The sequence below is a fragment of the Podarcis cretensis genome (assembly GCF_951804945.1).
Source record: "Podarcis cretensis genome assembly, chromosome: 11".
Lineage (NCBI taxonomy): Eukaryota > Metazoa > Chordata > Lepidosauria > Squamata > Lacertidae > Podarcis > Podarcis cretensis.
This window is the reverse complement of record NC_137180.1, coordinates 6,860,523-6,886,266: the sequence shown is the minus strand read 5'-3', so window position 1 is coordinate 6,886,266 and position 25,744 is coordinate 6,860,523. Positions and strand designations below refer to the sequence as shown.

The window sequence follows — 25,744 nt, the reverse complement described above, 5'->3', positions numbered from 1 at the left end:
TGGTCAGGGATGATGAGAGCTATAGTTGAGCAACTGTGTGTGTGTGTGTGTGTGTGTGTGTGTGTGTGTGTTTGTTTCTGTTGAAAGGGCACAGTGCAAAGCAGATTGTGAGTGGCATTGCCTGTGAGTAATACTGGCAATATTTCAAGTAAGTCTGGCAGTAATAAACAAGGCTTTTAAATATTTAGTTCCCACCAAGTGGCAAATCTATTATGATGGCTGTTAAGTTGGTACGCTGGGATTTCCTTGCTTCTATAATGCACCCTCTTATGGCTTAAAGCATGTTTCGCTTCTGAAAAATAGTGCTAGTATTTCTGCATAGTTTCCGCATTCCTGGGTCTAGGGAACATTTTGAAATTCAGTTTATTTTGTGTTTTCTAATTTGGAGGTGGGTAGCACTCTTAGATGTTCAGAAACCTCTTTAGGTACTTAGCTATGTTTAGAGCTTTACAAACAAAGCAAACAAATTTCTGACTGCATGAAATGCAGGAACAATATAATTTTAAAGAATTTTTAAAAGTCATTCCATTTAATCCCAGCAAATCTTAAGACTTCTGCCATAAAAGTCTATCTCATTGTTTGCAGTTGTAGCAAACCTTCCTGAAACAACCACCCCCACCCCATTTTATTTAACTGAATATTGAAACAAATCATTCAGCACTGCAACATTCTGGCACTTCGAAATTTATTTAATATAGAACTTGTATCTTTGAAAATGAAACGTGAATGGAAGGTTAAGCAATGCAGTTTTTTTTACTATATTTGTTATCTTCATCTGAATCATGCCACACAACACCTTTTGCATAATGTCAAAGCACATTTGGTACATACTGCACTGACAATGCAGAATTCTCTGGAGGTGTCTGCGACTGAGCAGAAACCGTATACCTGGATTTTCTGCAAGCTTTTACAGAGTTATGTACTTCCCTTGTACCCTGTGGGTAAGGCCACTCAGTGAAGTGTTTATTCTGCCAAGGGTGGCTGTTCTGCTGGCAGACATTGTTGGATTGCACCACAGACCATGCAGGTGTTCGTTCAGCTGAACCAACCACTATGCATCTTTATTTGCTCATCCTGTGTCTAGTAATCCAGTTGTCTAAATCACGCTAAACATCAGGAAGAACTTTTTGACAGTAAGAGCTGTTTGACAGTGGAATGGAATCTCTTGGTTGCGCTTCGAGCAACCCCTTCCCCTGAAAATAACTTTACACTGCCACATAATTTTAGTTTAAGTTATTGGGCGAAATTTAGGCCACAACTTTATTGATTACAGCAAAGTGAGCGGTGTTGGCTTTGTTGTTGTTGTTGTTGTTTAGTCATTTAGTCGTGTCCGACTCTTCGTGACCCCATGGACCAGAGCACGCCAGGCACCTCTGTCCTCCACTGCCTCCCGCAGTTTGGTCAAACTCATGCTGGTAACCTCAAAAACACTATCCAACCATCTCATCCTCTGTCATCCCCTTCTCCTTGTGCCCTCCATCTTTCCCAACATCAGGGTCTTCTCCAGGGAGTCTTCTCTTCTCATGAGGTGGCCAAAGTACTGGAGCCTCAGCTTCACGATCTGTCCTTCCAGTGAGCACTCAGGGCTGATTTCCTTAAGAATGGATAGGTGTTGGCTTAGGCATTGGCAACAGACTATAACTGACTCCTGCCTCTCTGGCTGGAAGTCCGAAAGGGTAAACACCAAACGAGGGAGCTACATCGATGAAGCTCACCCCGGGGTTCCTGTGGTCCTGGCATGGCCCTAGCCCCTCAAGCGGACTTCGGAAGAGATCCAGGACCCCCAGATTCCTTTACTGGAATACCCTTCTTCATGGAGGGGCAGGTGATGGCCGCACCTCCCCTCCCACACACTTCAATAAGCCAATGCCTAACTGCCAAACCTTACAAAGTTGTGACGATTGCTAAGGGGGTAGGCAAAAACCAAGTGGCTACATCCAATCTGCCAAATGGAAAAAATTCCTACCCAGCCCCTGCTCCAAAGCAGGCGACCCAGTCCAAAGCAAGGCCAAAGCACCACCACCTAAAATTAGGGAGGGAGGGTGGGTGTTCGCCAGCGTTATGCAAGTTCCCCCAGTTACGCCGCACTGCCACTTTTATAGGCCCCAACCGCCCTGATCGGCCCAAACAGCCTGGCACGACCCTGGGGCCCAATGGTTAAGGCTTGGGCCATGCCCAGCAACAACTCTCTCAGTGGGGGTGCCTTAGGGGTCCGCGTGCAACCAGGACCCTCATTAAGGAGGATCCTATTAGGTTGTGGACCCTCCCTCGTTAGAGATTTTTAAGCAGAGATTGGCTGGCCATCTATCTTGTGTGCTTTAGTTGAGATTCCTGTATTGCAGGGAGTTGACCCTTGGAAGATAAGCCTTCCAACTGTACAATTCTATGACTCTGTGATTCTATATTCAGTTACAGTTCAGCTAGGAAATTCTTACTCCCCATTCTCTTAAGGGAGAAGTGGTAACATCTCACCTCCTTATTGAAAGGAGAGATGAAGCCATGTTCAGCTTCACTGCTACCCCCTAAAAACTAGGAAGAAACAACTTCTACAAAACAAATACATTTTAATTGAAATGAGCCTATCTATTATGGGATATGAAATGGGTCCTCTTATGAATAATAACAGGTGAGAAGACAGGATTAAACAAACAGTGATGATAAAGCAGGGAAACAAACAGAAGATCTATTTTAGGGGGTCGGGTGCTACTTAAGAGATCTGTAAATTAGTGAGGTAGCAAAGCCTGGAGGTGAAACAAAATGATTCAGGAAAGTAAATTTTCAAGCAGACTCAAGATTTCCAAAAGGTTCTGCCCAAACCGGCTGACCAGATAGCAAAATGGCAGATGATATTCCACATTGGTACACAGTGCTGCACATCAGGGACATCATTGTAATCTTCACTTATATGCCGATGGAGTCTAAATAGTCTGTAACCAGACACAAAAATATCCATGTATATCCCCCCACCCCCCGGATTAGTTTCTGATGAGGCAACGATGATGCAGATTGTCTGCTGAAGAGCTGAAGGCTGCTATTGAAGCTTTCTGGTCTTCCATAACACCTCAGCAGTGCCACAGGCTGATAGCATCCATGCCACGCCGCATTGAGGCAATAATTGATGCAAAAGGGGCCCAAACCAAGTACTGAGTACATGTGCATGCTTCTACTTCTCAGAGGTGCAATATTGCTCTATTTGCAGTCCTTGTTTTGCTGGTTTCATTTAATATTCTAATTTTCTGAGATTGTTAATTTGGGGTTTTCACCAGCTGTATGCCATAAACATCACAATTATAACAAATAAAGGCTTGATATATCTCGCTTTGCATGTCATGAGTCTATCTCATATATTAGTTTTACCTTTTAAGTTGAATTACTGAAATAAATGAACTTTTCCACAATATTCTAATTTTTTGAGTTTCACCTGTATGTAAGAGACAGGAACAACCCAACCTAATTTAGATGCCGAGATAGCATATAAAGGCACATACGGTGAAGTGGCCATTTGACAATATTGTTAAAGAATACTTGGGTTTCTCCCCCTTTAAATGTATTTTGAGCTTTGTGAAATGACCTTTCCAACACGGACACTTTTTTTGCCGTGGAGCCATGCATAACATATAGGCCTACTCAGCATTGTGGATAAGGGCACCTGGCCTGGGAAATGGCGACTCAGGGACATCGAAATGCTGATCCAGGATTAATACAGTGCTTAGAAAGTGAAGAACATTACAGGTCAGCGCACAGCAAGCAATGGGATACCATATTGCAGGTGCAATTGCCTCCCTAGCAAAAGAAGATAGAGAGGTCACATTGCTTTAGCAATTAAAAAACACTTCTCTAAATATTTTGAGTCTGACACCTTCACAGATATTGAAATTAGCTCATAATAATGCATTTATGCCGTTTGATTTTGTCCACTCTGACCGTAATCACCATGGTTAATTAACTGAGCCAGGATGCAAACCTGACATTTTCAAATCACTTCAGCATATGAAGGTTTTGGTTCCATGCTTGTTAATATAGCAGATAATGTATTGATCCCTGTCAGTGATACTCATTTTCACCTTTTACATTTGTTGCTATAATTTAATTAAATTCTAATAATTTAATTTGCCTGCTCATGCATTTCAATTTAGCTAAATTTGTATTTGAAGAAGAGATGAGTGCAGATTGATAGTAGGAGAAACTTCATAGGAATGAATTAATAAGCATTTTAATGAATTATTAAGCGGAAGTGATAGAAAGATTCCAGTTTTTTATCACATACCCCGAAAGCAAAATTCCAGCTTCTCTGGGACAGCTGTAATAAATAATAAGTGAAATGAATATAACCTCTTTTGCCAGAAGCTAGAACAAAAGAGGACAGATTGCAGTGGTTGAGTGTTGGAAGAGGGAGTCCCAGGTTTGAATCAATGCCAAGCCTCATAGTTTGCTGGGTGATCTTGGTCAGTCACATGCCTAATCCAGAAATCCCTAACTATTTTCACCAGGGAGCTCATTTGGAGATCTATGAAGCTATTGTGTGCACTGCCACAAAATGGTTGCCATGGGGAGCTTGTCTAGTGACAAAGTGATGGCCTAGCAAGTAATCACAAAATGCAAATAACTTGACCATGAAATTCAGTACCAGGCAGAGGTTGGGTCTTGAGTTCCAAATACCAAACCACTATCCTCTCACCAGTGCATAACAAACTAAGCATTTTGCAAAAGGAAAACTGGTGGTGCGCAGAGAAACACAAATAAATACCACACATATGCACCTCAAAACCAACTGACAAAATATCCAAATATCCCCTTCAAAAAAAACCAAATGCCTGCCAGCTTCTCCCCCCTCACTGCCTCCTGGCACATCTGGCAGTTTTAGCTGCCGTGTCCTCTTCCAGCCTATGAAAGATGGCTCTGGGTCTACATGGCAACCAGAAACACTCTGTGGAAAAGAATGGAAGAGGCTGTTGTGGCTGGAGGCCTGCTCTTCACTTTCCAGTGAGCATAGTCATTGCACAAGGTAAAAAGGAGCATCTCCACCCCTATCGTTCTGCCCAGACGCTGAGGTCCAGGGCCAAGGGCCTTCTGGCAGTTCCCTTGCTGCGAGAAGCCAAGCTACAGGGAACCAGGCAGAGGGCCTTCTTGGTAGTGACACCCGCCCTGTGGAATGCCCTCCCACCAGATGTCAAAGAGAAAAACAACTATCAGACTTTTAGAAGACATCTGAAGGCAGCCCTGTTTAGGGAAGCTTTTAATGTTTAATGGACTATTGTATTTTAATATTTTGTTGGAAGCCACCCAGAGTGGCTGGGGAAACCCAGCCAGATGGGCAGGATATAAAATATTATATTATATTATATTATATTATATTATATTATATTATATTATATTATATTATATTATATTATATTATATTATTATATAAAACAAATGAGCTCAAGGCACCCTCCATCTTGTTTTGATTTTTTAAAAGGGGTTTTTGGTGTCAGTTTTTAAATTTTTCAGTAAAGTTTTTTTGGGGGGAAGGAGTGACAGAGGGCCTTGATGGGCAACCAGGAGATGGTTGGGGGTGGGGACATCATGGCATTGCGTTGGGGATCCTAATCTATTTCACAAGGTTAGATGAAATAGGTGAGAAGAGAAGCATCCATGCTGCCCTGAAGCTTCTTTGAGGGAAAAACAGTAACAAATGTAATGATAATAGAAACGTTGTAAGTGGATCATGCAAAAATTGTTCTTTGCTCACATTCCTTTGGACTCACTCCTTTGGACAGGCATAGTGTTTTGCAGAATGGACTGCATTTCCTGCTGTTGCGGACTATTGCTGGCTGGGCTTGATGGGAGCTGCAGGCCAGAAATCTGGAGGGTATTGCGTTAGCTACGCTGGCGTATTTGATTATGTCTGTGGTTGTATGAGGCAGCTATTTTTTTAAACCTGGCTTTCAGTGGAAAGCAGACCTCTTTAGACATGGCTTTGTGAAATCTAATCACCAACATTACTACCATCAGCAAATTTTTATTTGTTTGCTTGCTTGCTTATGCTAAAACTTCTGTTTCCTTTGTGAACAATTTACAATCTGTCTGACTTTCTGGAAATGCATAGTTGGTGGGAATTTGCAGTATATATAAGTAATTATAAGAATTATATTTCTTTTTCATGCAGTGTAAATATAGCACAGCTTACCTTTTTACATTAAATATTTGTCTTTTGAAAATACTGCTATAAATCAGCCTTGACTAACTTTCACAGTGGGGATTTAGAAGTGACATCAAATTTAAATGGGAAAACGGTTTCCTAGTTTCCTGCTAATTTATTTTATTCTATTATTTTTATTTATTAAATTTGTATGCCTCCCAAGCGCGTAGGTCTCAGGGCGGTTCACATGATAAAATCAGAATATACCATATTTTTCCATGCATAACACACCCCTGTATATAAGATGATCCCTATTTTTTGGGTCTCCAAATTAAGAAAATGGGGAGGGGGAGATTGCCCATAGTTGTTAAGCTTTTTTTTTGGGGGGGGGGGATTGCCAACAATCTCTCACCCACCTCACCCTCTCCAAAGCCACCAATCTTATGCGCACTTACCGCCAGCAACCACAATTTGCTGTAGAGATACTTCTTAGCGAATATACCATATTTTTTGTTTATAAGACACCCCCATGTATAAGACGTCCCCTATTTTGGGGGACTCACCAACTGCCAATTCACCCTCAGCACTATCCGTGTATAAGATGCCCCCTAATTTTTGACATTGTTTTTTAGGAAAAAAAACTAGTCTTATACACTGAAAAATACAGTAGTTTCTCGCTCTCATCCTAATCTCTCTTACAGGGTTATTTTTGAGGATAAAATGAGAGAGAAAGAACCTGTAAACCATTCGAGAGTTGCTTGGAGGAAGCTATGGTGTATAAGAAATAATAATATCTAGAGGTTTGAGTTTGTTCTAAGGAGCCTTCTCTAGCTCCCTGTATTAACAAGTTGTGGGTGGTATTTACTCAGAGTAGAATAATTGAATTGACTAAGTTAGGTCCATTAATATAAATGGGTCTAATTTGTTTATCTAACTTAGTTGAATGCTACCCTATAAATATATTTCTGTTCCACTACTGAAAACCCCTGCTTGCTTCATAGTTGATTCACTTCTTCCCATTCCTGTCCCCAAGGTCCAGACTTTGAACAAACATAAATACGCCCATTGTGTATACTCTTACTGCATTAGCTATGCCTTTCACATTCAACTGATTCTTTTTCATTATCCTTCCACCAGTATAAGCATCCCTTTGAAGCTCTTTGACACAAAACACAATAGAAATCACAGCTGTTATGAAAACGGCTTGTCAGTTTATTATGACCTTGTGGCAGTAAATAAAAGTGATGTCTTTTGCAATGCTCTAACCATTTATCTCTGCCTCTCTTTCCTTCAGCACTGGCTAGAGCCCAACAAGGCTATCTCCAAGCAAATGAAATGTAAGTGTTGATAGCTCAGTTTAAAATGTGGCGGGCTAATTTAAAAATGCCATGTAGTAGTATGTTTCTATCCCCTTCCCCACTGTACAAGATGGTTTCTTTATACCTGCTATATTCTTGCTGGATTTCTCAGGCCATTTCACGTGACTGTAGTCATTTTGAACCCAGATCCAAAGAAGCACCTCAGTTCATTCAGAGAGAGCTGTGAAGTGTTGAGTAAAATACAGAAATGAGCGCCATATTCCTACCCTTTTGTTTTGGTATTCACAAACTTTATGCAAGTCCTAAAAGGGACTTACTGGGAAATATTGCCCAGTTTCAAGAAAGAGCTATGCAGTTTCTGGTCTAGCCCCAAAGGTGTGGCTTCCTAAAAGCATCTGATTGGCCACTGAGAGAATGGGATGTGGGATTAGACAGGCTGCTGCCTGATCTAGCAGGCTCTTAGGTTCCATTCCAAAACATCTGGAAGACAGCAGGCTAGAGAAGGTATATCGGATTGTGTTGTAGATTGTAAAGCAGGCTTCCTCAAATTCGACCCTCCAGATGTTTTGAAACTACAACTCCCATCATCCCTGACCACTGGTCCTGCTAGCTAGGGATCATAGGAGTTGTAGGCCAAAACATCTGGAGGGCCGAGGTTGAGGAAGCCGGTTGTAAAGGATAAAAGTTGTGTGATTCTATTTAAATATTTCCTTCCTTCCTTCCTTCCTAAATGGCCGCAACTACTGTCATTTGTTAGTGATTTGATATGATGCCTGAGACGAAAGCTCAGTCTGCAGTATCTTAAGACTTGACTTTAGATAGTGAGATCTGCTGCTTATTTTACTTATGTAGGTTGTTGTCAACATGGTTAATTTATGAAAAGGAGGGAAGTTCTGTCCCTTTAGTAGCATTGTAGATTTTCAATAGAAGCATAAGTGATTCAGCAGCTAGCAGTGTATGACAGAATTTAGACATGTATATCAGAATGAATAAAATTGAGGTTGCAATCTTATACTCACTTAGGTAAAGGTAAAGGTACCCCTGACTGTTAGGTCCAGCTGCGGACGACTCTGGGGTTGCGGCACTCATCTCTCTCTTTAGGCCAAGGGAGCTGGCGTTTGTCCACAGACAGCTTCCGGGTCATGACTAAGCCACTTCTGGCGAACCAGAGCCGCACACGGAAACGCCATTTACCTTCCCACTGGAGCGGTACCTATTTATCTACTTGCACTTTGACGTGCTTTCGAACTGCTAGGTGGGCAGGAGCTGGGACCGAGCAACGGGAGCTCACCCCGTCGCGGGTATTCAAACTGCCGACCTTCCAATCGGCAAGCCCTAGGCTCTGTGGTTTAGACAACAGCGCCACCCGCGTCGTATAGAATTGAGCTATATATTTTTAGTTGTGCAGAGGAGTCTTCAATGCTCTCGTCATTTCCTTAAAAAGGTAAAGGTATAAACCCATAATTTTAAAACAAGGTGCACAAGAGACATAGACAACATGAGAAGGTCAATGTGTCACAATGTGTCACATTATACAGAGGGGGGGCCTGCCCACAATTTTCTTGATGGCCTTCTAGTACAGTATGATGATCTTCCTTTTAAAGAAGGTTTTCTGTTTTTAGTGGCTTTCATGAATTCTGTTTGATTAGCTATAATTTGTTGAAATTAAGTGTGAATAGATGTTATCAATCTCAAGGTGACCCCTCACAAAGAAACATGTGCAATCTGCTCTTAGCATTCTGAAGGAGAAGGAAGAGTGAAGTTAAATAAACAAACTGATAAATAAATGCCACTGTCTTAGCAAAGAGAATGATAGAACCAGAAGCGAAAGCCCATAAAGTTTAACAGAAATGTGAAATGGGAGAATATCCTTCCAAGTACTGTGAACCCGGCTGAAAAATAGCTCTGGGTCAGAGAATATTCAAGCTTTATGGGATGCTCAAATTCATATCCTGAACCAGCTTTTTTCATATTCAGTGGCAATTCAATTCTGTTGAACATATTACGAACCCCTCTAATGTGTGGTGCCCTTGTACGTGGGATTCCTTGCCGTTAACACTTTGTGTATGGCTGTCAGGCTACCACCCAAAATATGATTGCAGTGACTCTTACTTGAGAGTAAGGAAGAGATCTTTATTTGGGGTAATATTACATGCTCAGCAGCGAGCGCAAGGTCCAGAAGTCAAGACTCCAAGGTGTAAGAGCAAGACAAGAGGTTCATAACTGAATGGAAATTACAAAGATGTCCTGATAGTTGACACAGTCCTTCCAGCAAGCTTTTAAAGATGAGGGAGGAGGAGCTCACTCATAAGACTCTCTCACCCTGTGGATCTGAGCCCACCTACGAAGGTGATGCCTGATTCTTGGAGATAAAAATTTCCTGCCTTTCTGCCTCCAGTTCTGCCACTCCCTCCTTTGGTTCAGCATCTCCCTCTGGCTGAAGTTCTTCTTTCTCCCTGATGAGGCTCTGCACTCCACAGAAGGGGTGATGGAGAGAGTTAGCAGATCTGCTTCCCCCTCTCTGACATCTTCCTTCATCCTCCCACCTTGGGTGCCATCCTCCCAGCCCTCCATCTGCTCCTTCATCTTCCTCCTCTTCCGTCAGGGGCTACTAAGCCATGCCAATTCTTCGCAGAGCGGAGGGGGCCCTGACATCGGCATCTTATAGGAAGCTTTTATCTTTCCCTTCCCTTTGTCTCTTGAATACTCTTGGTGCGTAAGCCAGCGAGCTATTAGCATCACTTTAAAGATGCTGCACTGAATTCATGGCATGGTGTGTAAAATTCTTTAAACGATTATGATTATGAATCCATTTCAGCAAAAGGGCTGTGCCTCAGATGACAGGAAAGCCTGTGACAAATCTTGGGCCCTCCAGTGTACCAGCTGGGCCTTATCTGACAGATAAAAAGGCTGTTCTGAAAGGAAGGACTCACTGCTACAATAAATTTGATTATTTATGCTTCTTTTGCATGAGAATCCTTTAACCAAAACGACATCTTATTTTTCTTTTTCTTTTCCTGTTCCAGTTTTCCTTTTCAGTTCTTTGAGAGACTGCTAGGCAATAGGTCTGTTGCATTGTGTATATGTGTGTAATTTACTGGCCAGTGCAGTTTTTCTCATGAGTCACTAACCTTTGTTTATTGTTCCATAGTCTTATGCCACAGTGCCGCATTAAAAATTGCAAAACCTTCATAATGAAGTCCACTAAACATATGCAATAGGACTACTGAACTATTGGACTATTGTCCCCTGCTATTAAAATGGCAATCCTTGCAGCACTTTCCGTCCTAATTACAACATGCACAACTGAATGATCCTTTAGCACTTTACGCAGGGTGAAGACAAGGCCATGTTCGATAATGGCTTGTGTTTGTTGAGTGTCCATAGAGAAAAGGCTATCCCAATGAGAAATTTATAGAAAAGGTTATTGCCTCTTCTGGTCAAGACCCCTGAAGACTCCAGTTTTTGTTTAAAGAGTGTATTATATTTCCCTTTATGTTATGGATGGGCAAACATTAACAAAAAAGTCTAACTGCTTTTAGCTCTTATGCCTGGCATTCACCAAAGCCAAGGCATATTCTGTGTAAAAGGTGTGAAATTCAGCTTTAGAGTTTTTGTTTTGTTTTGTTTTAGGATCCTACATTACTGTTGTTCAATGGACAAATGGATTTGATAGGTCATTTTAGTGCCTTGCCCACAGTGCTGGGCAAACACTCTATATTATAGTAATATAATATAGCTACGGGGACGCAGGTGGCGCTGTGGGTTAAAGCCTCAGCGCCTAGGGCTTGCCGATCGAAAGGTCGGCGGTTCGAATCCCTGTGGCGGGGTGCGCTCCCGCTGCTCGGTCCCAGCGCCTGCCAACCTAGCAGTTCGAAAGCACCTCCGGGTGCAAGTAGATAAATAGGGACCGCTTACCAGCGGGAAGGTAAACGGCGTTTCCGTGTGCGGCTCTGGCTCTGGCTCTGGCCAGAGCAGCGATGTCACGCTGGCCACGTGACCCGGAAGTGTCTCCGGACAGCGCTGGCCCCTGGCCTCTTAAGTGAGATGGGCGCACAACCCCAGAGTCTGTCAAGACTGGCCCGTACGGGCAGGGGTACCTTTACCTTTACCTTTAATATAGCTACAGTCTTTTAATATCTTTGGTATGCCTTTTTGCCCACAACTCATGCCAAGTAACAGATTCATCCTCAAAGCTTTCAATTTTTTAAAATTGACATGGACTTGAAAGGTTTTTTTTCTACAGTGTGGTAGAGGTAAGATGGAAGTAGTTTCAGTAAACTGTGAGTTGGTTGGTTTTCATCATTTCATCACTGAAACAAGTTCTCAGTGAGGTAATAAGTGAATCCAGGTAGGGAATGTAGATGGACTGGTAGAACTCTTCTGTGGATTGGCTGGGATATTTGGCATGGCTTTTTCTGTTGTTTGGTTTGTCCAAGTGCTTTAAGTTCTACATTCACTTCATCTGTCAGTTTCTCTGTTATTGTGCTAAATGTCTCCTCTTTAGCATCCCTGTGCTGTTCCATTGTTCCCCAAAACTGTTGTGTATGTGCTTTCATTTCTATTACATCTAACTGATCAGATTACTGAGATTGGATGTCTGGTTCTAGCATTGAAGAATATTTGCTTATGGTCACAAGATGAACAATTAAAATTGATGTCCATGATGCACACAGTAAGTGGTACAAAAGTTGTCTTGTCTTGGCATTACTTGATCCTGCTTATTGTTTGAGATGCAAGACAACACTTGGGTAACTTTATGCAAACATAGGGATACTTGTGTATTGTTGAGTCTACTGTGTTTCACATTTCATTGGTACGTTAGGTTTTGGATGTCATCTTTAGATGCTCTAATGGAAAAAAACCTTTATAATGGCTCTAATTGTGCCAACTGTATTACACACATGATTACACTATTCAGATAATTTACAGTTAGATTAAGTCTATGGGATGAGCAGTGGACAAAGGTTGCCTGAGGACTGAGTGTCCTGATTTGTGCTTGAGTCCTGCCTTCTTTTCCTGCCATTACTGAACAACCATCATATCCTTGTCCAACTAGCTTATTGCGATCTACTCCAAAAATCAGAACAAGAGCAGATAATATTGTATTTGGTATGCCTACAGCAGTTTGGTCTGAGATTGAAATGAGACCAATGATTTATTACGTATTCCCACCATTTTCTTCTATAAATCTTACACCTCAAGATGGTTTTTCTATTCCAGAAATATTCTCTTTCATCTGCTAAACCTGAGAATCCCATGGAAACTTTGGCTTTCCCAACAATGCCTGTCTGCAAAATTTTACCACACAGCTTCATTAACTCATTTCCTCATTCTTGCAGATGTGTGCTTGGCCTTACTTGTCCCAGGTTTTTTAGAAACAAAACAAAACAAAAATCATCCATTGAATTAGCACAAAACTATAAAACCTCTATCATGTTACCTGTTGTACTGGTCTTACCATGAAGAACATGACTATGTGGTCCACAATCCCCAGGGGCCATAGCTGTCAACGTTTCCCCTTTTTAAAGGGAAATTCTCTTATTCCGAATAGGATTCCTTGCAAGAAAAGGGGAAAGTTGACATCTGTGCCAGGGTCTGATATGATAGAGTACAGCTTCAGTTTATTTTCCTCTGGCTCTTATGACTTACTAAATTTCTGTTCAATTGACAGCTTTTTCCAAAATGAAAATAGGCAAAAACAAATGAAAACCTGTAAACTAAAAAGCAAACTGAACCATAAATATTCTAAATACTAAAATGTTGGCACTATATATGCCTTCTTGGGAACATAGTATATTAAATATTGTTGAATATGTCTGAGATGCTACTATACAACAATATAAGTGTGAGAGTATTTGTTCTAGTAAATATTGTTATGCTTTTTAATTACAAGTTAATGATTATAGTCAATTTAACATGCAGACAGTGGAAAAGAGCTTCAGAAATGTGAAAGGAAATCAACACCCCCTCCCTCCTTCCCTTCCCTTCCCCCCTCCCTTCCTTCTGTGTAAGGAGTTTCTGAGCAAGTGATCCTTACTGTGAGAATAGAGAGATTAAAAATATGCAAGAGTGGCCCTGATGTCATGTGTTGAGTGTTTGCAAAGTCCAGATAATGATTATTGGAAGGGATAGAGGGTCAGAGAGAGGATTGTTGTACCTAAGAAGCTGATACCATTAATCTGTCCACTTCTCGCCTCCCAGTAGATTATAACAATTAAAAAATATAGTGACTTGCCCTTTACAAGTGAACCATAATTGCCCTTGGCAGAAAGCGATTTTTCATTGACAGCTGGGAGCTGGTTCTTAAAACCAGATGAGTCTTTCCATACACTTTAATAGTCTTAGACCTGGTTTAGGATCAAGTAACATGGATATTCACACATTGAGGTATCCTTGGCCAATATCAAGGAAACCAGTGATCCAAAACATACTGTTGTATTTGTTAAGTTGTGGGTGAACATATCAGACGACACAGTGATTCTTCAAACAGCTCTTGTTTATTCACAGGCCAGGACAGAACTGAACTGAAGGGTTCAGTCAGCCTGCTTATATAGAGCTCCAGTACTGTAACTGTAACAATTTTCTAAAACTATCCAATCACTGAACGTCACTTTCGATCCCTTATTTGCATAACTATCTACGGTATCCCCTTGCTGGCCCAGGGTGAGAACTTCAGTACATAACAGTATTTCTGTACCTAATGAACTGAGCTAGCAAAATGAATTAAAATTTACACAACAGTCTGAATATATTACATTGTTTTTTCTTTCTTCAGCCACTTGCTTCCTTCATCTTATTTATCCATTTGCGGCTGACTTTCACACTCTGCTTCCCACCCTCCCCGATTTGCACTGTTTTAACCCTCCTCCATTGTCCATTTTACAATTTGTCAATTATTTGCTTCATAACAGTAAGTCGGGTCCTCAAAAGATGAAACTGAGAACTTTATAAAAAACATTGCTGGTTTCACAAGAGCTGCCTAACTGGTTTTTAAATTATGTGTAATGATGCCATATTGACCCACCCAATCATTGTTTGACTGTCAATGTATTTAAGACTTACAGTTTCTTCATAGAAATACTTAAACTTGAATGCATATGATGCATATCACAGTGAAACATAAAAATACAAAAGAATAAAAGAAGAAGCTTTGCCCCTATGAGAAGAGCCTGGATGTTGTGTTTTATTATGGTGAGGGATGGCTTGACAGAGAATATATCTAATTAATAGCACAATCCTGTTATGAATGCTTATTCAATCTCCGAGGCTTATATGGAATAAAGTAGACATAAAATTGCAGTCCTCCTACATACATTTTCTCCACTGAATGCAACAAGACTTTTGAGTATGCATGCTTAGGATTACATTATAAGACTGTACCAGTTCCTGGGAACAAGAAGCCATAAGTTTCCAAGATCAAGTAAATATAATAAAATCTCAAAGCAGTTAACAAAGAATTTTATTGCTTTATTCTATCAGTAAAAACAGTTCAAAACAATCATTTAACACGTTTTTAATAATCAGGAATGAACCAAAAACAGAAAACACATATAAACAGTCTACATATCTGGGCAGGCTTGTCTAAACAAAAGCGTTTTTAGCAGGCGCTGGGAAAAGCTATAGTAATGGCACTCCCTGGTGTCAATATGCAGAGGATTGATTTTTTGCAAATGTGGAACAGGTATTATGTGGCGCCCATAACGGTGCTAGTCCTGCCAGTTTATTCAGTGCCCGTTCATTCAGAGACTTGCTTCTGAACAAACATGCATGTTGTAAATTACAGCAGGAGCTGCTGCTTACCAGGTAGGGGAGGGGAGGCATTGGCGAGGACGCGGCTGCAAGGGCGTAGTGGCAGGGGTGTCGGGGGAGATCCACAGGTGTGTCTGCACGACCCCAACCTCATCACCACCTTGCCCCTCCCCCTCCCAGTAAGACACAGTGACACCAGGAATTTTATTGCCGCTTGAGAAAGTACCTTGTACAGTGGTGCCTCGCAAGACGAAATTAATTCGTTCCGCGAGTCGCTTCGTCTTGCGATTTTTTCGTCTTGCGGAGCTCGGATTCCCCGGGTATTAATGGTTTTATGAAAAAGGAAGCAAACCCGCAAGACGTTTTCGTCTTGCGAAGCAAGCCCATAGGGAAATTCGTCTTGCGAAGCACCTCGAAAAATGGAAAACTCTTTCGTCTAGCGAGTTTTTCGTCTTGCGAGGCATTCGTCTTGCGGGGCACCACTGTATTTCTCATCCCATCGCAACCTACATTCTTCTCCGCCACTAAAGACAATTACGTAAATAAATAATGCAAGCAGTCTTTTATTTCCCATGTCTTTTCTACCTGCATGTCTAGATTACGCTACACATGAAGCACCATAATTTTCCGTGTATAAGACCCCCCTAAAAAATAATGTTAAAAATTAGGGGGCGTTTTATACACGGATACATCTCCCCCCATTTTCTTAAACCTGTGTCCCCCAAAATAAGGGGCATCTTATACATGGGGGCAACTTAGAGACGGAAAAATACGGTAAATCTGCAGAGCTGCCAGCTTGTGAGGGCAATTGGGGGGAGCCAACGTTGTGTGCATGATGTCATGTGTGATGTCAATGTCCTGAAATCGTGCGGGGCTGGGGGTGGAGTTGAACACAGCAGCCATGTGACTTCAGTGGCTTCTTCCTCCTCCTCCTCCTGACACGGCCACCAGGGGGAAGCTGCTTCTACCCTCCTTCCTCTCCACAGCAGCAGGAAGAGGAGAAGGAGCTGGCCGCTCGAGCCATGCCATGCTCGGCTCCACAATTCACCTTTGTGCTTTTTATACATGGTGGGGCAGCCAAAACCACAAAAATATTGGGGGGGGGGTGTTTGCAAAAGGGCTTGGCCCCTAGGAGCTGGTGCCCCTGCTCTCATGATATAGTTGCAAAACTGGTGTGTGAATTTACAGGTGCTACAGGTTGCTGGGACAAGTAATTCTTAAGCAATATCATCTGAAATCTCTGGAGTGGCAAGGCCTGTCTAAGTACTGAGAGCCTAGCCTTCTGTCCTTCTCCGCACAACAAAACAGAACTTTCTGCCTACTGAATGTCTCCAGACTACAGAAACATGGGTTATAAACCACATTATCCATATACGGCTCATTGCACAGCCCCTGGTCCAGCCCAGATACAGCCAATAATTAGGATTTTAAAAAAATCTTTATGGTGGAATTTCTCTGGCTTTTTTTCTTTAATTAAAAAATGACATGGTATACCTCTCTCGTTTAGACTGACTATATTGTGCTTATGCTTTGACCTTCCTTATCACACATTATATCTGCTTTTTGCTTGTTTCTCTTCTTAATTTGCTGCACTGCATCTCACAAGCTATCCTGAGAAACCAATGGTAACATTTCCTGCAGTGCAAGAGAGGCCATGTTTTATGCTGCTTTTCTCATGCTTTTTCTTTATAATGTTTCAGCTCATCCACCATATACCATGTGCTTTAGAGTGAAATTCTACCCACATGAACCACTGAAGATTAAAGAAGAGCTCACCAGGTATTTTTTTTTTATCCCTGTCTGTTCATTTAGTCAATATTTTGGGAGCATGGCTAACTCTTATTATCACCTATGATATGCTAACCTTCTACACTTTAGCTAACTAAAATTGTCCACTCATATGCTGGAAATTTTAAAAACTGCTTCTGGGAGCTAAAATTGGGCCACCGGTGATTAGTAACAGAGTAAATGTGTTTATATGAAGCACTCGATGGTGAGGCACTGGTAGAAAATGGGATGAGAATCTATATTCCTGGGCTCCTTTTCTTCTCCTCTAGCCTAGTAGGCCTCTTGTGATCTGCTGCTTTTGAAATTCCTGCAGGGTTAATCTGTGGCATACTTACTCAGGTGTAAGTCCCACTGGGTTCAGTAGGCTTCACACCCACATAAATGTTCATAGTTTCATCCTGGTGGGGGAAGGACATCCACTTGTGCAATGAGACTTCCTCTCCTTTCCTTGTGTGCCCTGTGTGCTCCCTACAACTCTCTGGGGCAGATGGGAGTGGGGGCCGCAGAGAGAGGCGAGGGCAAGGAAGCCCCATTGCACAGGTGGAAGCCCTTGTATCTGGAGGATGACATAGTTGCATACAACCTGCAGTTCAATGTATTCATCTGTTTCAAAAAAAGAGCTATGGGTTTGGACAGTTCCAGTGTGCATAGAAATAAAAGCTCTAGGTCATGGGTAGGCAAGCTAAGGCCTGGGGGCCGGATCTGGCCCAATCACCTTCTAAATCCTGCCTGTGGATGATCCAGGAATCAGCGTGTTTTTACATGAGTAGTATGTTTCCTTTTATTTAAAATGCATCTCTGTGTTATTTGTGGGGCCTGCCTGGTGTTTTTACATGAGTAGAATGTGTCCTTTTATTTAAAATGCATCTCTGGGTTATTTGTGGGGCATAGGAATTTGTTCATCCCCCCCCCCAAATATAGTCCGGTCCACTGTCCCTCAGTCCGGCCCCCACAAGGTCTGAGGGACAGTGGACTGACCCCCTGCTGGAAAAGTTTGCTGACCGCTTCTCTAGGTTCTGCAGCAAGCCTGCCACTAACCAGCATGCCAACTTCTTGTTTTCAATTAATTTTACTTCACTTATTGTTTTATTTTCTTGCAATATCTTTATTCGCCCTGCCTATGAACAACCTGAAAGTGCTAACTTTGTAAAAAAAGTAAAAAACAAATAATAATTAAAGTGTGGCCGCCAACAGAAACAAAGAGCCAAAATGAAAATGGCCACGGTGAGAACTGGTTTTGGCGTTTTGTGTTTTTTACCAAGTTGTGCTTCATAGGAAAACTTGCTTTATAGCTGAAATTATGGAGCTAAGTAAACGCAACAGTAGATCTTTGCAGTAAAAAAGCCTTGCCCAGACTGGGATCTTCCTGAGATGTTTTACGGACGTTTTACAACTCCCATGAGCCGTAGCCATGAGACTTGTGCTACCTGGGTCTGCTGGGAATTGTATTCCAAAATATTTGGAGGATACCAATCTGTGGAAAACTCTGGAAGACGCGCTTCCCTACATCTTTCAATCCCTAATTTCTCTCTGCTAAAAACAGAGTGAGATCTGCTTGCACAAGTGGGGGGTGGGGGTGGTAGATGCTTCCTGCATTCCAGAGGGCTGGGGGGGGGGGGCCCAGACACATTTTGGCAAAGTGTGTGTAACTGGGGTGGGGCGGTGGGGAGAAGTCTCATTGTGCAAGTAGATTTCCATCATGGCAGTGAGCGGAGAACCCTAATTTTGCCCTCATTTTTCTGCTGTGTCTTCCATGGGCATAGCCAGGATTTTTTTGTTATGGGGGACAGAACTGATGTGATTGGTCAGTTAATTAAGTATTTCTATTGTTTTACTTGATCTAAGGGGGACAGCTGCCCCCCTGCCCCCCCTTGGTTATGCCCATGGTGCCTTCATGTTGATGAATGTTTTTAGATGCTGCCCATTGCAAACTGGTAATTGTTTATTTTGAAAAGTTCAAATTATTTATAAATGAAAATGTAGTTTATTAAAAAATACAAGACTACGAATTGGCAGGAGGCATTATAAATTATTTTTGTCAGCGGCATAAATATTTGAAATAACGTCAGTCTGTCTGGGAAAAGAAAACATTGACAACCCTAGGGAGATTCGGCTGTGTGAAAATGATGTTTGTTTATTTTGACAGCGCACTGTGTGTAGCAATTTGCTCTGTTGGCTGACATTGCCAATTAAGTGTTTTCCTCCATAGGTTGTAAAGACCTTTCACTGAGCAATGGGGGAAATAGTTAAACACCTGGGAGCAAAGCTATGGTAAAGTCACAAATTTAGCAAAAGCAAAATCACTTTAATTTTTATCTCTCTCTCCTCTTTTTTTGCACTGTATGCAGCATTGCTAGCGAAGCTTAAAGTGTGCAAAATCCTTTACAGAGCTAGTGTGTTCTATCAGTTTTTGAGAATGTTCTTTTGGAATTTGTTACTGAAGAATCCTTTGTTCCCAGCTTTCTAGTTGTCCCTAAAGTCGTAATGATGAGACATTGGCAAAGTAAATTTTGGAGCAGTCAGATAAGCAAGGGAAACCTTTTAACACAGGGGGCTGCTTTGTATACTACATTTTTCTTTGGGACTCGGAAATTAATACCAGCATACATGCCTAGTATTATCATTATTAAGAAAAACATTTCTAAACTGCTCTTCATCCGATGGATGCTAGAAAAATGTACAGCAAACATAAAAATGAATCCAAAATGCTGTTATAATAGCCTTCAAAGCAATTACCGTATTTTTCGCTCTATAACACGCACCCGACCATAACACGCACATAGTTTTTAGAGGAGGAAAACAAGAAAAAAAAATCTAAACGAAACAGTGGATGTATGATTTTTGTGGTTCATGCTGTGGCCACTTTGCTCCTTTAAAGCAAGCAGGCTCTGCTTTGCTCCCTCCTCCCCGCTCATCCCGGCTTAGTGAGCAGAAAAACTTTGCTGCTATGTAGCGAGCTGAGTGGGGAGGAGAGAGGGACAGAGAGCCTGCTTGCTTTAAAGGAGCCAACCGGACAGGAGCCACTTACACTCGTGTAAGCGGCTCTTCTCCTCTCCCGCTTTGCTCCTTTAAAGAAGCAGGCTCTCTGTCCCTCTCTCCTCCCCACTCAGCAGCTCTTCTCCCGCTTTGCTGTTTCAAAGCGAGCCACGGAGGAGGCAAGGAAGGGGAACCATGGATCCTCTGCTCACGACTGCAGCAGATCCCCCCGCCACCCATAGGCATTCCCTCCATAACACGCACAGACATTTCCCCTTACTTTCTAGGAGGAAAAAAGTGAGTGTTATGGTGCAAAAAATACGGTACTTACTGAGAGGCAACAAAAGGTTTTAAAAGCTAACGGCAGGTTGAAGCAACAGTTATGATGAATGACCCACTTCAGATAGTAATCCATGCATTTTGCATGCTAATTGCACATGGAAAGCAACTGTTAAAGGATTGGACTGCTGTTCCTGTCTATTTTGGAGGTAAACCTGCAATTTAGGCAAATAGATTCAATTCATATAAGATGTTATACATATGTTGTTGAAACAAAATATAAAAAAATCCTTCTAGTAGCACCTTAGAGACCAACTAAGTTTGTTATTGGTATGAGCTTTCATGTGCATGCACACTTCTTCAGATATGTTGTTGTTTTTCCATTTATTATATGCATAATATGCATTTTTAATCTTTCAAAATGAGCTGCTGCAGTACTACTACTACCACTACTATTAATAAAATGTAGATACTCATCACACTACTGTGTTTTGCAGTGCATTAAATGCTGAATGAATATACTTTTTGAATTGTGGGTGATTTCTGTTGTGAGGGAATATGGGTATGTTTGCCTTCATTTGTGAGTGAAGATGAAGGACAAAGTGTGCTTCGTGAAATAGATGTAGGCATACTGTCCAACTTATGGTTCAAATTGTATACAAATATGAGCTGTCATCTGATAAGAATTTGGTTTTGGAAACCTACACACTGTATGCTGTCAGTCAGAAACAGGCAACACTAAATGATTATGTCACCACTACTGATCTCTTCCTAAAAACCTATCTCACACTTGATCCTTTCTTTCAACCTTTGAAAACATCAACTTATAGTGATAGGAGAATCCAATGTATATTCTTTATAGAACAGCGTAGCATGTACAGTGGTACCTCGGGTTACATACGCTTCAGGTTACATACGCTTCAGGTTACACACTCTGCTAAACCAGAAATAGTGCTTCAGGTTAAGAACTTTGCTTCAGGATGAGAACAGAAATCGGGCTCCGGCGGCGCGGCAGCAGCAAGAGGCCCCATTAGCTAAAGTGGTGCTTCAGGTTAAGAACAGTTTCAGGTTAAGTACGGATCTCCGGAACGAATTAAGTACTTAACCCGAGGTACCGCTGTACTGAGATGAAAACATTAAATTCCTCTCTGTGGAATTCGTATCAGTTCTCACCAGAATGCAAACAGTTCCCCAAATGTGCTCTTTAGCCAGAGCAAATTCCCAAGGTAGTGCAAACTGATTTACACAACTAGGAAGTGTTATTACCCCCCCCCCCTCATTTAGAGGCTAGTGTGGTACCTCAAAGTATAATCATACTGTGGACTTATTTAGCACATTGCCTTGTGAAGTAAGACTTTTTGTATCTGTTCACTATAGTGGAACAAATTTTCTCTCTCGAGAACCAGTAGCACTTATGTAATGTGAATTTTTCAAAGGAGTTGAATGAACTGTGACAGGCCAAAGATTACATTAGGAAGATGCCACAAAAAGGGCAATGATGAATGAAGCACAACAATAATGAATTCTGCAGTAACCTTCCTTATTGGGCCCCACCCCCAAACAACTTTTTGAACGATTAAAGATCCCTGGATTTCAGATTAGAGCTGGGATCCAAATTACTAGAGGACTGGGTGTGGGTTGTTGTTGTTTTGTCGAGAAACAAAAGTCCAAAACTTCCCCTTTATGTGTGTGGAAATAGTTACACAGATCTTCAGATCCTAGTCTAGGGATGTAGTTTTCTAATAACCTATGCAAAAAATGTATGTGGCGCACAGTTGCAAATATATTTTCTTGTGTGTTTTTAGTAACCACAGGAGGCAGAAATCTTGAGCAGAAGACCGCTAAGAAAAGGAGGCTGCTTCACCCTTGCCTTTCCAGTCACTTCCCTCACAAAACAGTCCCTTCCCCCAAACTCCTTTTTCCACTTGTGGAGAAAAAACATATAGATGCCCCTACCTTTTCCCGCGGGACGCAGGTGGCGCTGTGGGTTAAGGCCTCAGCGCCTAGGGCTTGCCGATCGAAAGGTCGGCGGTTCGAATCCCTGTGGCGGGGTGCGCTCCCGCTGCTCGGTCCCAGCGCCTGCCAACCTAGCAGTTCGAAAGCACCTCCGGGTGCAAGTAGATAAATAGGGACCGCTTACCAGCGGGAAGGTAAACGGCGTTTCCGTGTGCGGCTCTGGCTCTGGCTCTGGCCAGAGCAGCGATGTCACGCTGGCCACGTGACCCGGAAGTGTCTCCGGACAGCACTGGCCCCTGGCCTCTTAAGTGAGATGGGCGCACAACCCCAGAGTCTGTCAAGACTGGCCCGTACGGGCAGGGGTACCTTTACCTTTACCTTTACCTTTTCCCGCAAGGGGAGAAGAAAGCGGCTGGGAGAATGATTCTGTGTTGGAAAATGGCCAGAGGGCAAAAGGTCAAGCAGCCGCCCATTCCTTCCCTCTCCTAGTCTTTTATTTAAGATTCAGCCTCCCAAGATTCACCTGCTTTTGGTTTAAAAAAAAGTCATGGAACATGATATCTGAACATGAAGTGGGTCCAGCCACATATTGAAACTACAGTGGTGCCTCGCAAGACGAAAAACCCGCTAGACGAAAGGGTTTTCCGTTTTGGAGGCGCTTCGCAAAATGAATTTCCCTATGGGCTTGCTTCGCAAGACGAAATGTCTTGCGAGTTTTTCCGACTTTTTTTTCCTCCCCCCCCTTTTCTTAGCCGTTAAGCTGCTTATCTGCTTATCCGCTCAGCTGATAAGCCGCTAAGTCGCTAATAGCGCTAATCCGCTAAGCCGTCAATGGGCTTGCTTCGCAAGACGAAAAAACCGCTAGACGAAGAGAATCGCGGAACAGATTCTTTTCGTCTTGCGAGGCACCACTGTAAATCCTTCGAAGGCAGAGGTCCTCTGGCTGGGTCGGGATGGCATGGGGATGAGGGACCAACTCCCTTCTCTTGCGGGGGCCCAATTAGTGCCATTGCCTTCCGTCAAGAGTTTGGGTGTAATCCTTGACGCCTCCCTTTCCATGGAGGCGCAAGTTACAGCAACAGCCAAGGCGACATTTTTCCACCTTCGCCGCATCAAGCAGTTGGTCCCTTACCTTTCCCGCCCTGACTTGGCCACAGTGATCCATGCGACGGTCACCTCCAGGCTTGACTACTGTAATTCGCTCTATGCGGGGCTGCCCTTGAAGCTGTCCCAGAAACTCCAGCGGGTGCAGAATGCTGCAGCGAGGCTCCTCACGGGGTCTCTGCCATGGGAGCATATTCACCCAGTGCTTTTCAAGCTGCACTGGCTCCCGGTGGAGTACAGGGTCAGATTTAAGGTGCTGCTTTTGACCTTTAAAGCATTTCACGGCCTAGGGTCCTCGTACCTACGGGACCGCCTCTCCCGGTATGCCCCACGGAGAGCCTCAAGGTCCATAAATAGCAACACCCTAGTGGTCCCGGGCCCTAAGGAAGTTAGATTAGCCTCAACCAGAGCCAGGGCCTTTTCAACACTGGCTCCAGCCTGGTGGAACGCTCTGTCTCATGAGACCAGGGCCCTGCAGGATCTGATTTCTTTCCACAGGGCCTGTAAGACAGAGTTGTTCTGCCTGGCCTTTGGCTTGGAGCCAATTTGATTCCCTCCCTCTCTTTCTTTTTTCTTTTCCTTCTCCTCCTGCGATGAGGCATTTTAATGAGGCATTTTAATATTTTTATGTTTCAATATTTTAATGTTGTATTTTAATTTTGTTTTAAGTTGTAAACATTCAACTTGTTTTTATTATTGCTTGTTAGCCACCCTGAGCCCGGCCTTGGCTGGGGAGGGCGGGGTATAAATAAATTATTATTATTATTATTATTATTATTATTATTATTATTATTATTATTAAATGTATTTTCTCTCCTTGCACTTTTTCTTAGCATTTTGATTAGAATTGCATGGCAAACTTCCACTTGAATGCCTTAGTCTGATGGCTGGAACAGAAACACTGAGCATGGTTTGACTCAAGAGTAGACCCAATGAAGTAAATGAACCCAACCTAGTCATTTATTCCAGTTGGTCTACTTTGAGTAAAATACCACCCTGTGTAGATTTATACATGGGGGGGGGGGGGGGGATGAATGCATTTGCTGTCGTCCTGAGAGTCGTCTGTAGGAACCAAGAATATATTGGAATCTTTTAAGGCGCAGTTGTGATAAAAGGAGTATAAATTAAATATTGCATCTCAGCTTTGTTCATAAGCAGCATGCTTAATGTCATTCTTTCTTTTTCAACACATGGCCTGGTTGGTAGAAAGGAGAAAATATATTCGTACCAGCAACCTGATTTTTACTTCTGCATTGGCTCTCTGGCCAATTACATTAGCTAATGTTGTGATGTACATTGATTAAATGAGAATAAAGGCAAAATAAATATAGAAACAGAATCTTCATAAGATAGGGTCCCATCCAACTCTATGATTCTATGATGTGTGTTATCTACAGTATTTTTCCTTACACCATGCAGGTACCTTTTATACCTACAAATCAAAAGAGACATTTTCCATGGCCGCTTGCTGTGTTCGTTTTCTGACGCTGCCTTCCTGGGCGCATGCATTGTCCAAGGTAAGTGTAGACAACAGCATCTTCAGACCTTTTCTCAGAATCCCGACCAGATATACATATTGCAATATCAAAAACCTTATGAAAGTTTTATAAACTAATTTGGTTTGGATCCAGATTTAGTTAGTCATAGTTTAGTCCCATTGAAATTGATATGATCTTAGTTAGCAATAGCAGCAGCTGCTGGGGGTGTATGTGGGAGCAGAGACGTGGGTGGCGCTGTGGTATAAACCACTGAGCCTAGGGCTTGCCGATCCGAAGGTCAGTGGTTCGAATCACCATGACGGGGTGAGCTCCCATTGTTCTGTCCCAGCTCCTGCCTACCTAGCAGTTCAAAAGCAGGCCAGTGCAAGTAGATAAATAGGTACCTCTGCAGCGGGAAGGTAAACGGAGTTTCCGTGCACTCTGGCTTCCATCATGGTGTCCTGTTGCGCCAGAAGCGGTTTAGTCCTGCTGGCCACATGACATGGAAAGTTATCTGTGGACAAACGCCGGCTCCCTTGACCGGAAAGCGAGATGAGCGCCGCAACCCCATAGTCGCCTTTGACTGGACTTAACCGTCCAGGGGTCCTTTACCTTGACCTTATGTGGGCACAGTCTCCTCCTAGCATTGGCAGTGTTGCATTTGCCGGGGTGGGGTAAAGCAGCAGTGTAGGTGGTGGGACTGATGCCATCGCTGGCGACCACTTGTGATTTCACACTGTCCCACCCTATCCCAGTACAGTGGTACCTCTGGTTAAGAACTTAATTCATTCCAGAGGTCCGTTCTTAACCTGAAACTGTTCTTAACCTGAGGTACCAGTTTAGCTAATGGGGCCTCCCACTGCTGCCGCCGCTGTGCGATTTCTGTTCTCATCCTGACGTAAAGTTCTTAACCTGGGGTACGACTTCCGGGTTAGCGGAGTCTGTAACCCAAAGTGTTTGCAACCCAAGGT

At 42.7% G+C, this 25,744-nt stretch overlaps 1 protein-coding gene and 1 long non-coding RNA gene across 3 annotated transcripts in view; one reads left to right on the top strand and one right to left on the bottom strand.

Moving 5' to 3' along the window:
* The window catches only part of LOC307227076, a 142,516-nt gene extending 133,709 nt beyond the window's left edge, over positions 1-8,807 (bottom strand). The window contains exon 1 of the long non-coding RNA XR_013843783.1: positions 8,666-8,807. This is a non-coding gene — a long non-coding RNA (uncharacterized lncRNA). The remainder of the gene's footprint in view (positions 1-8,665) is intronic.
* Positions 1-25,744, top strand: part of FRMD3 (FERM domain containing 3) — a 135,453-nt gene that overhangs the window by 65,922 nt on the left and 43,787 nt on the right. For both annotated transcript variants that reach the window (XM_079996093.1, XM_079996092.1), the window contains exons 3-5: positions 7,416-7,458; positions 16,893-16,971; positions 24,715-24,812. In XM_079996093.1, coding sequence (XP_079852219.1) covers positions 7,416-7,458; positions 16,893-16,971; positions 24,715-24,812 — 220 coding nt within the window. The remainder of the gene's footprint in view (positions 1-7,415; positions 7,459-16,892; positions 16,972-24,714; positions 24,813-25,744) is intronic.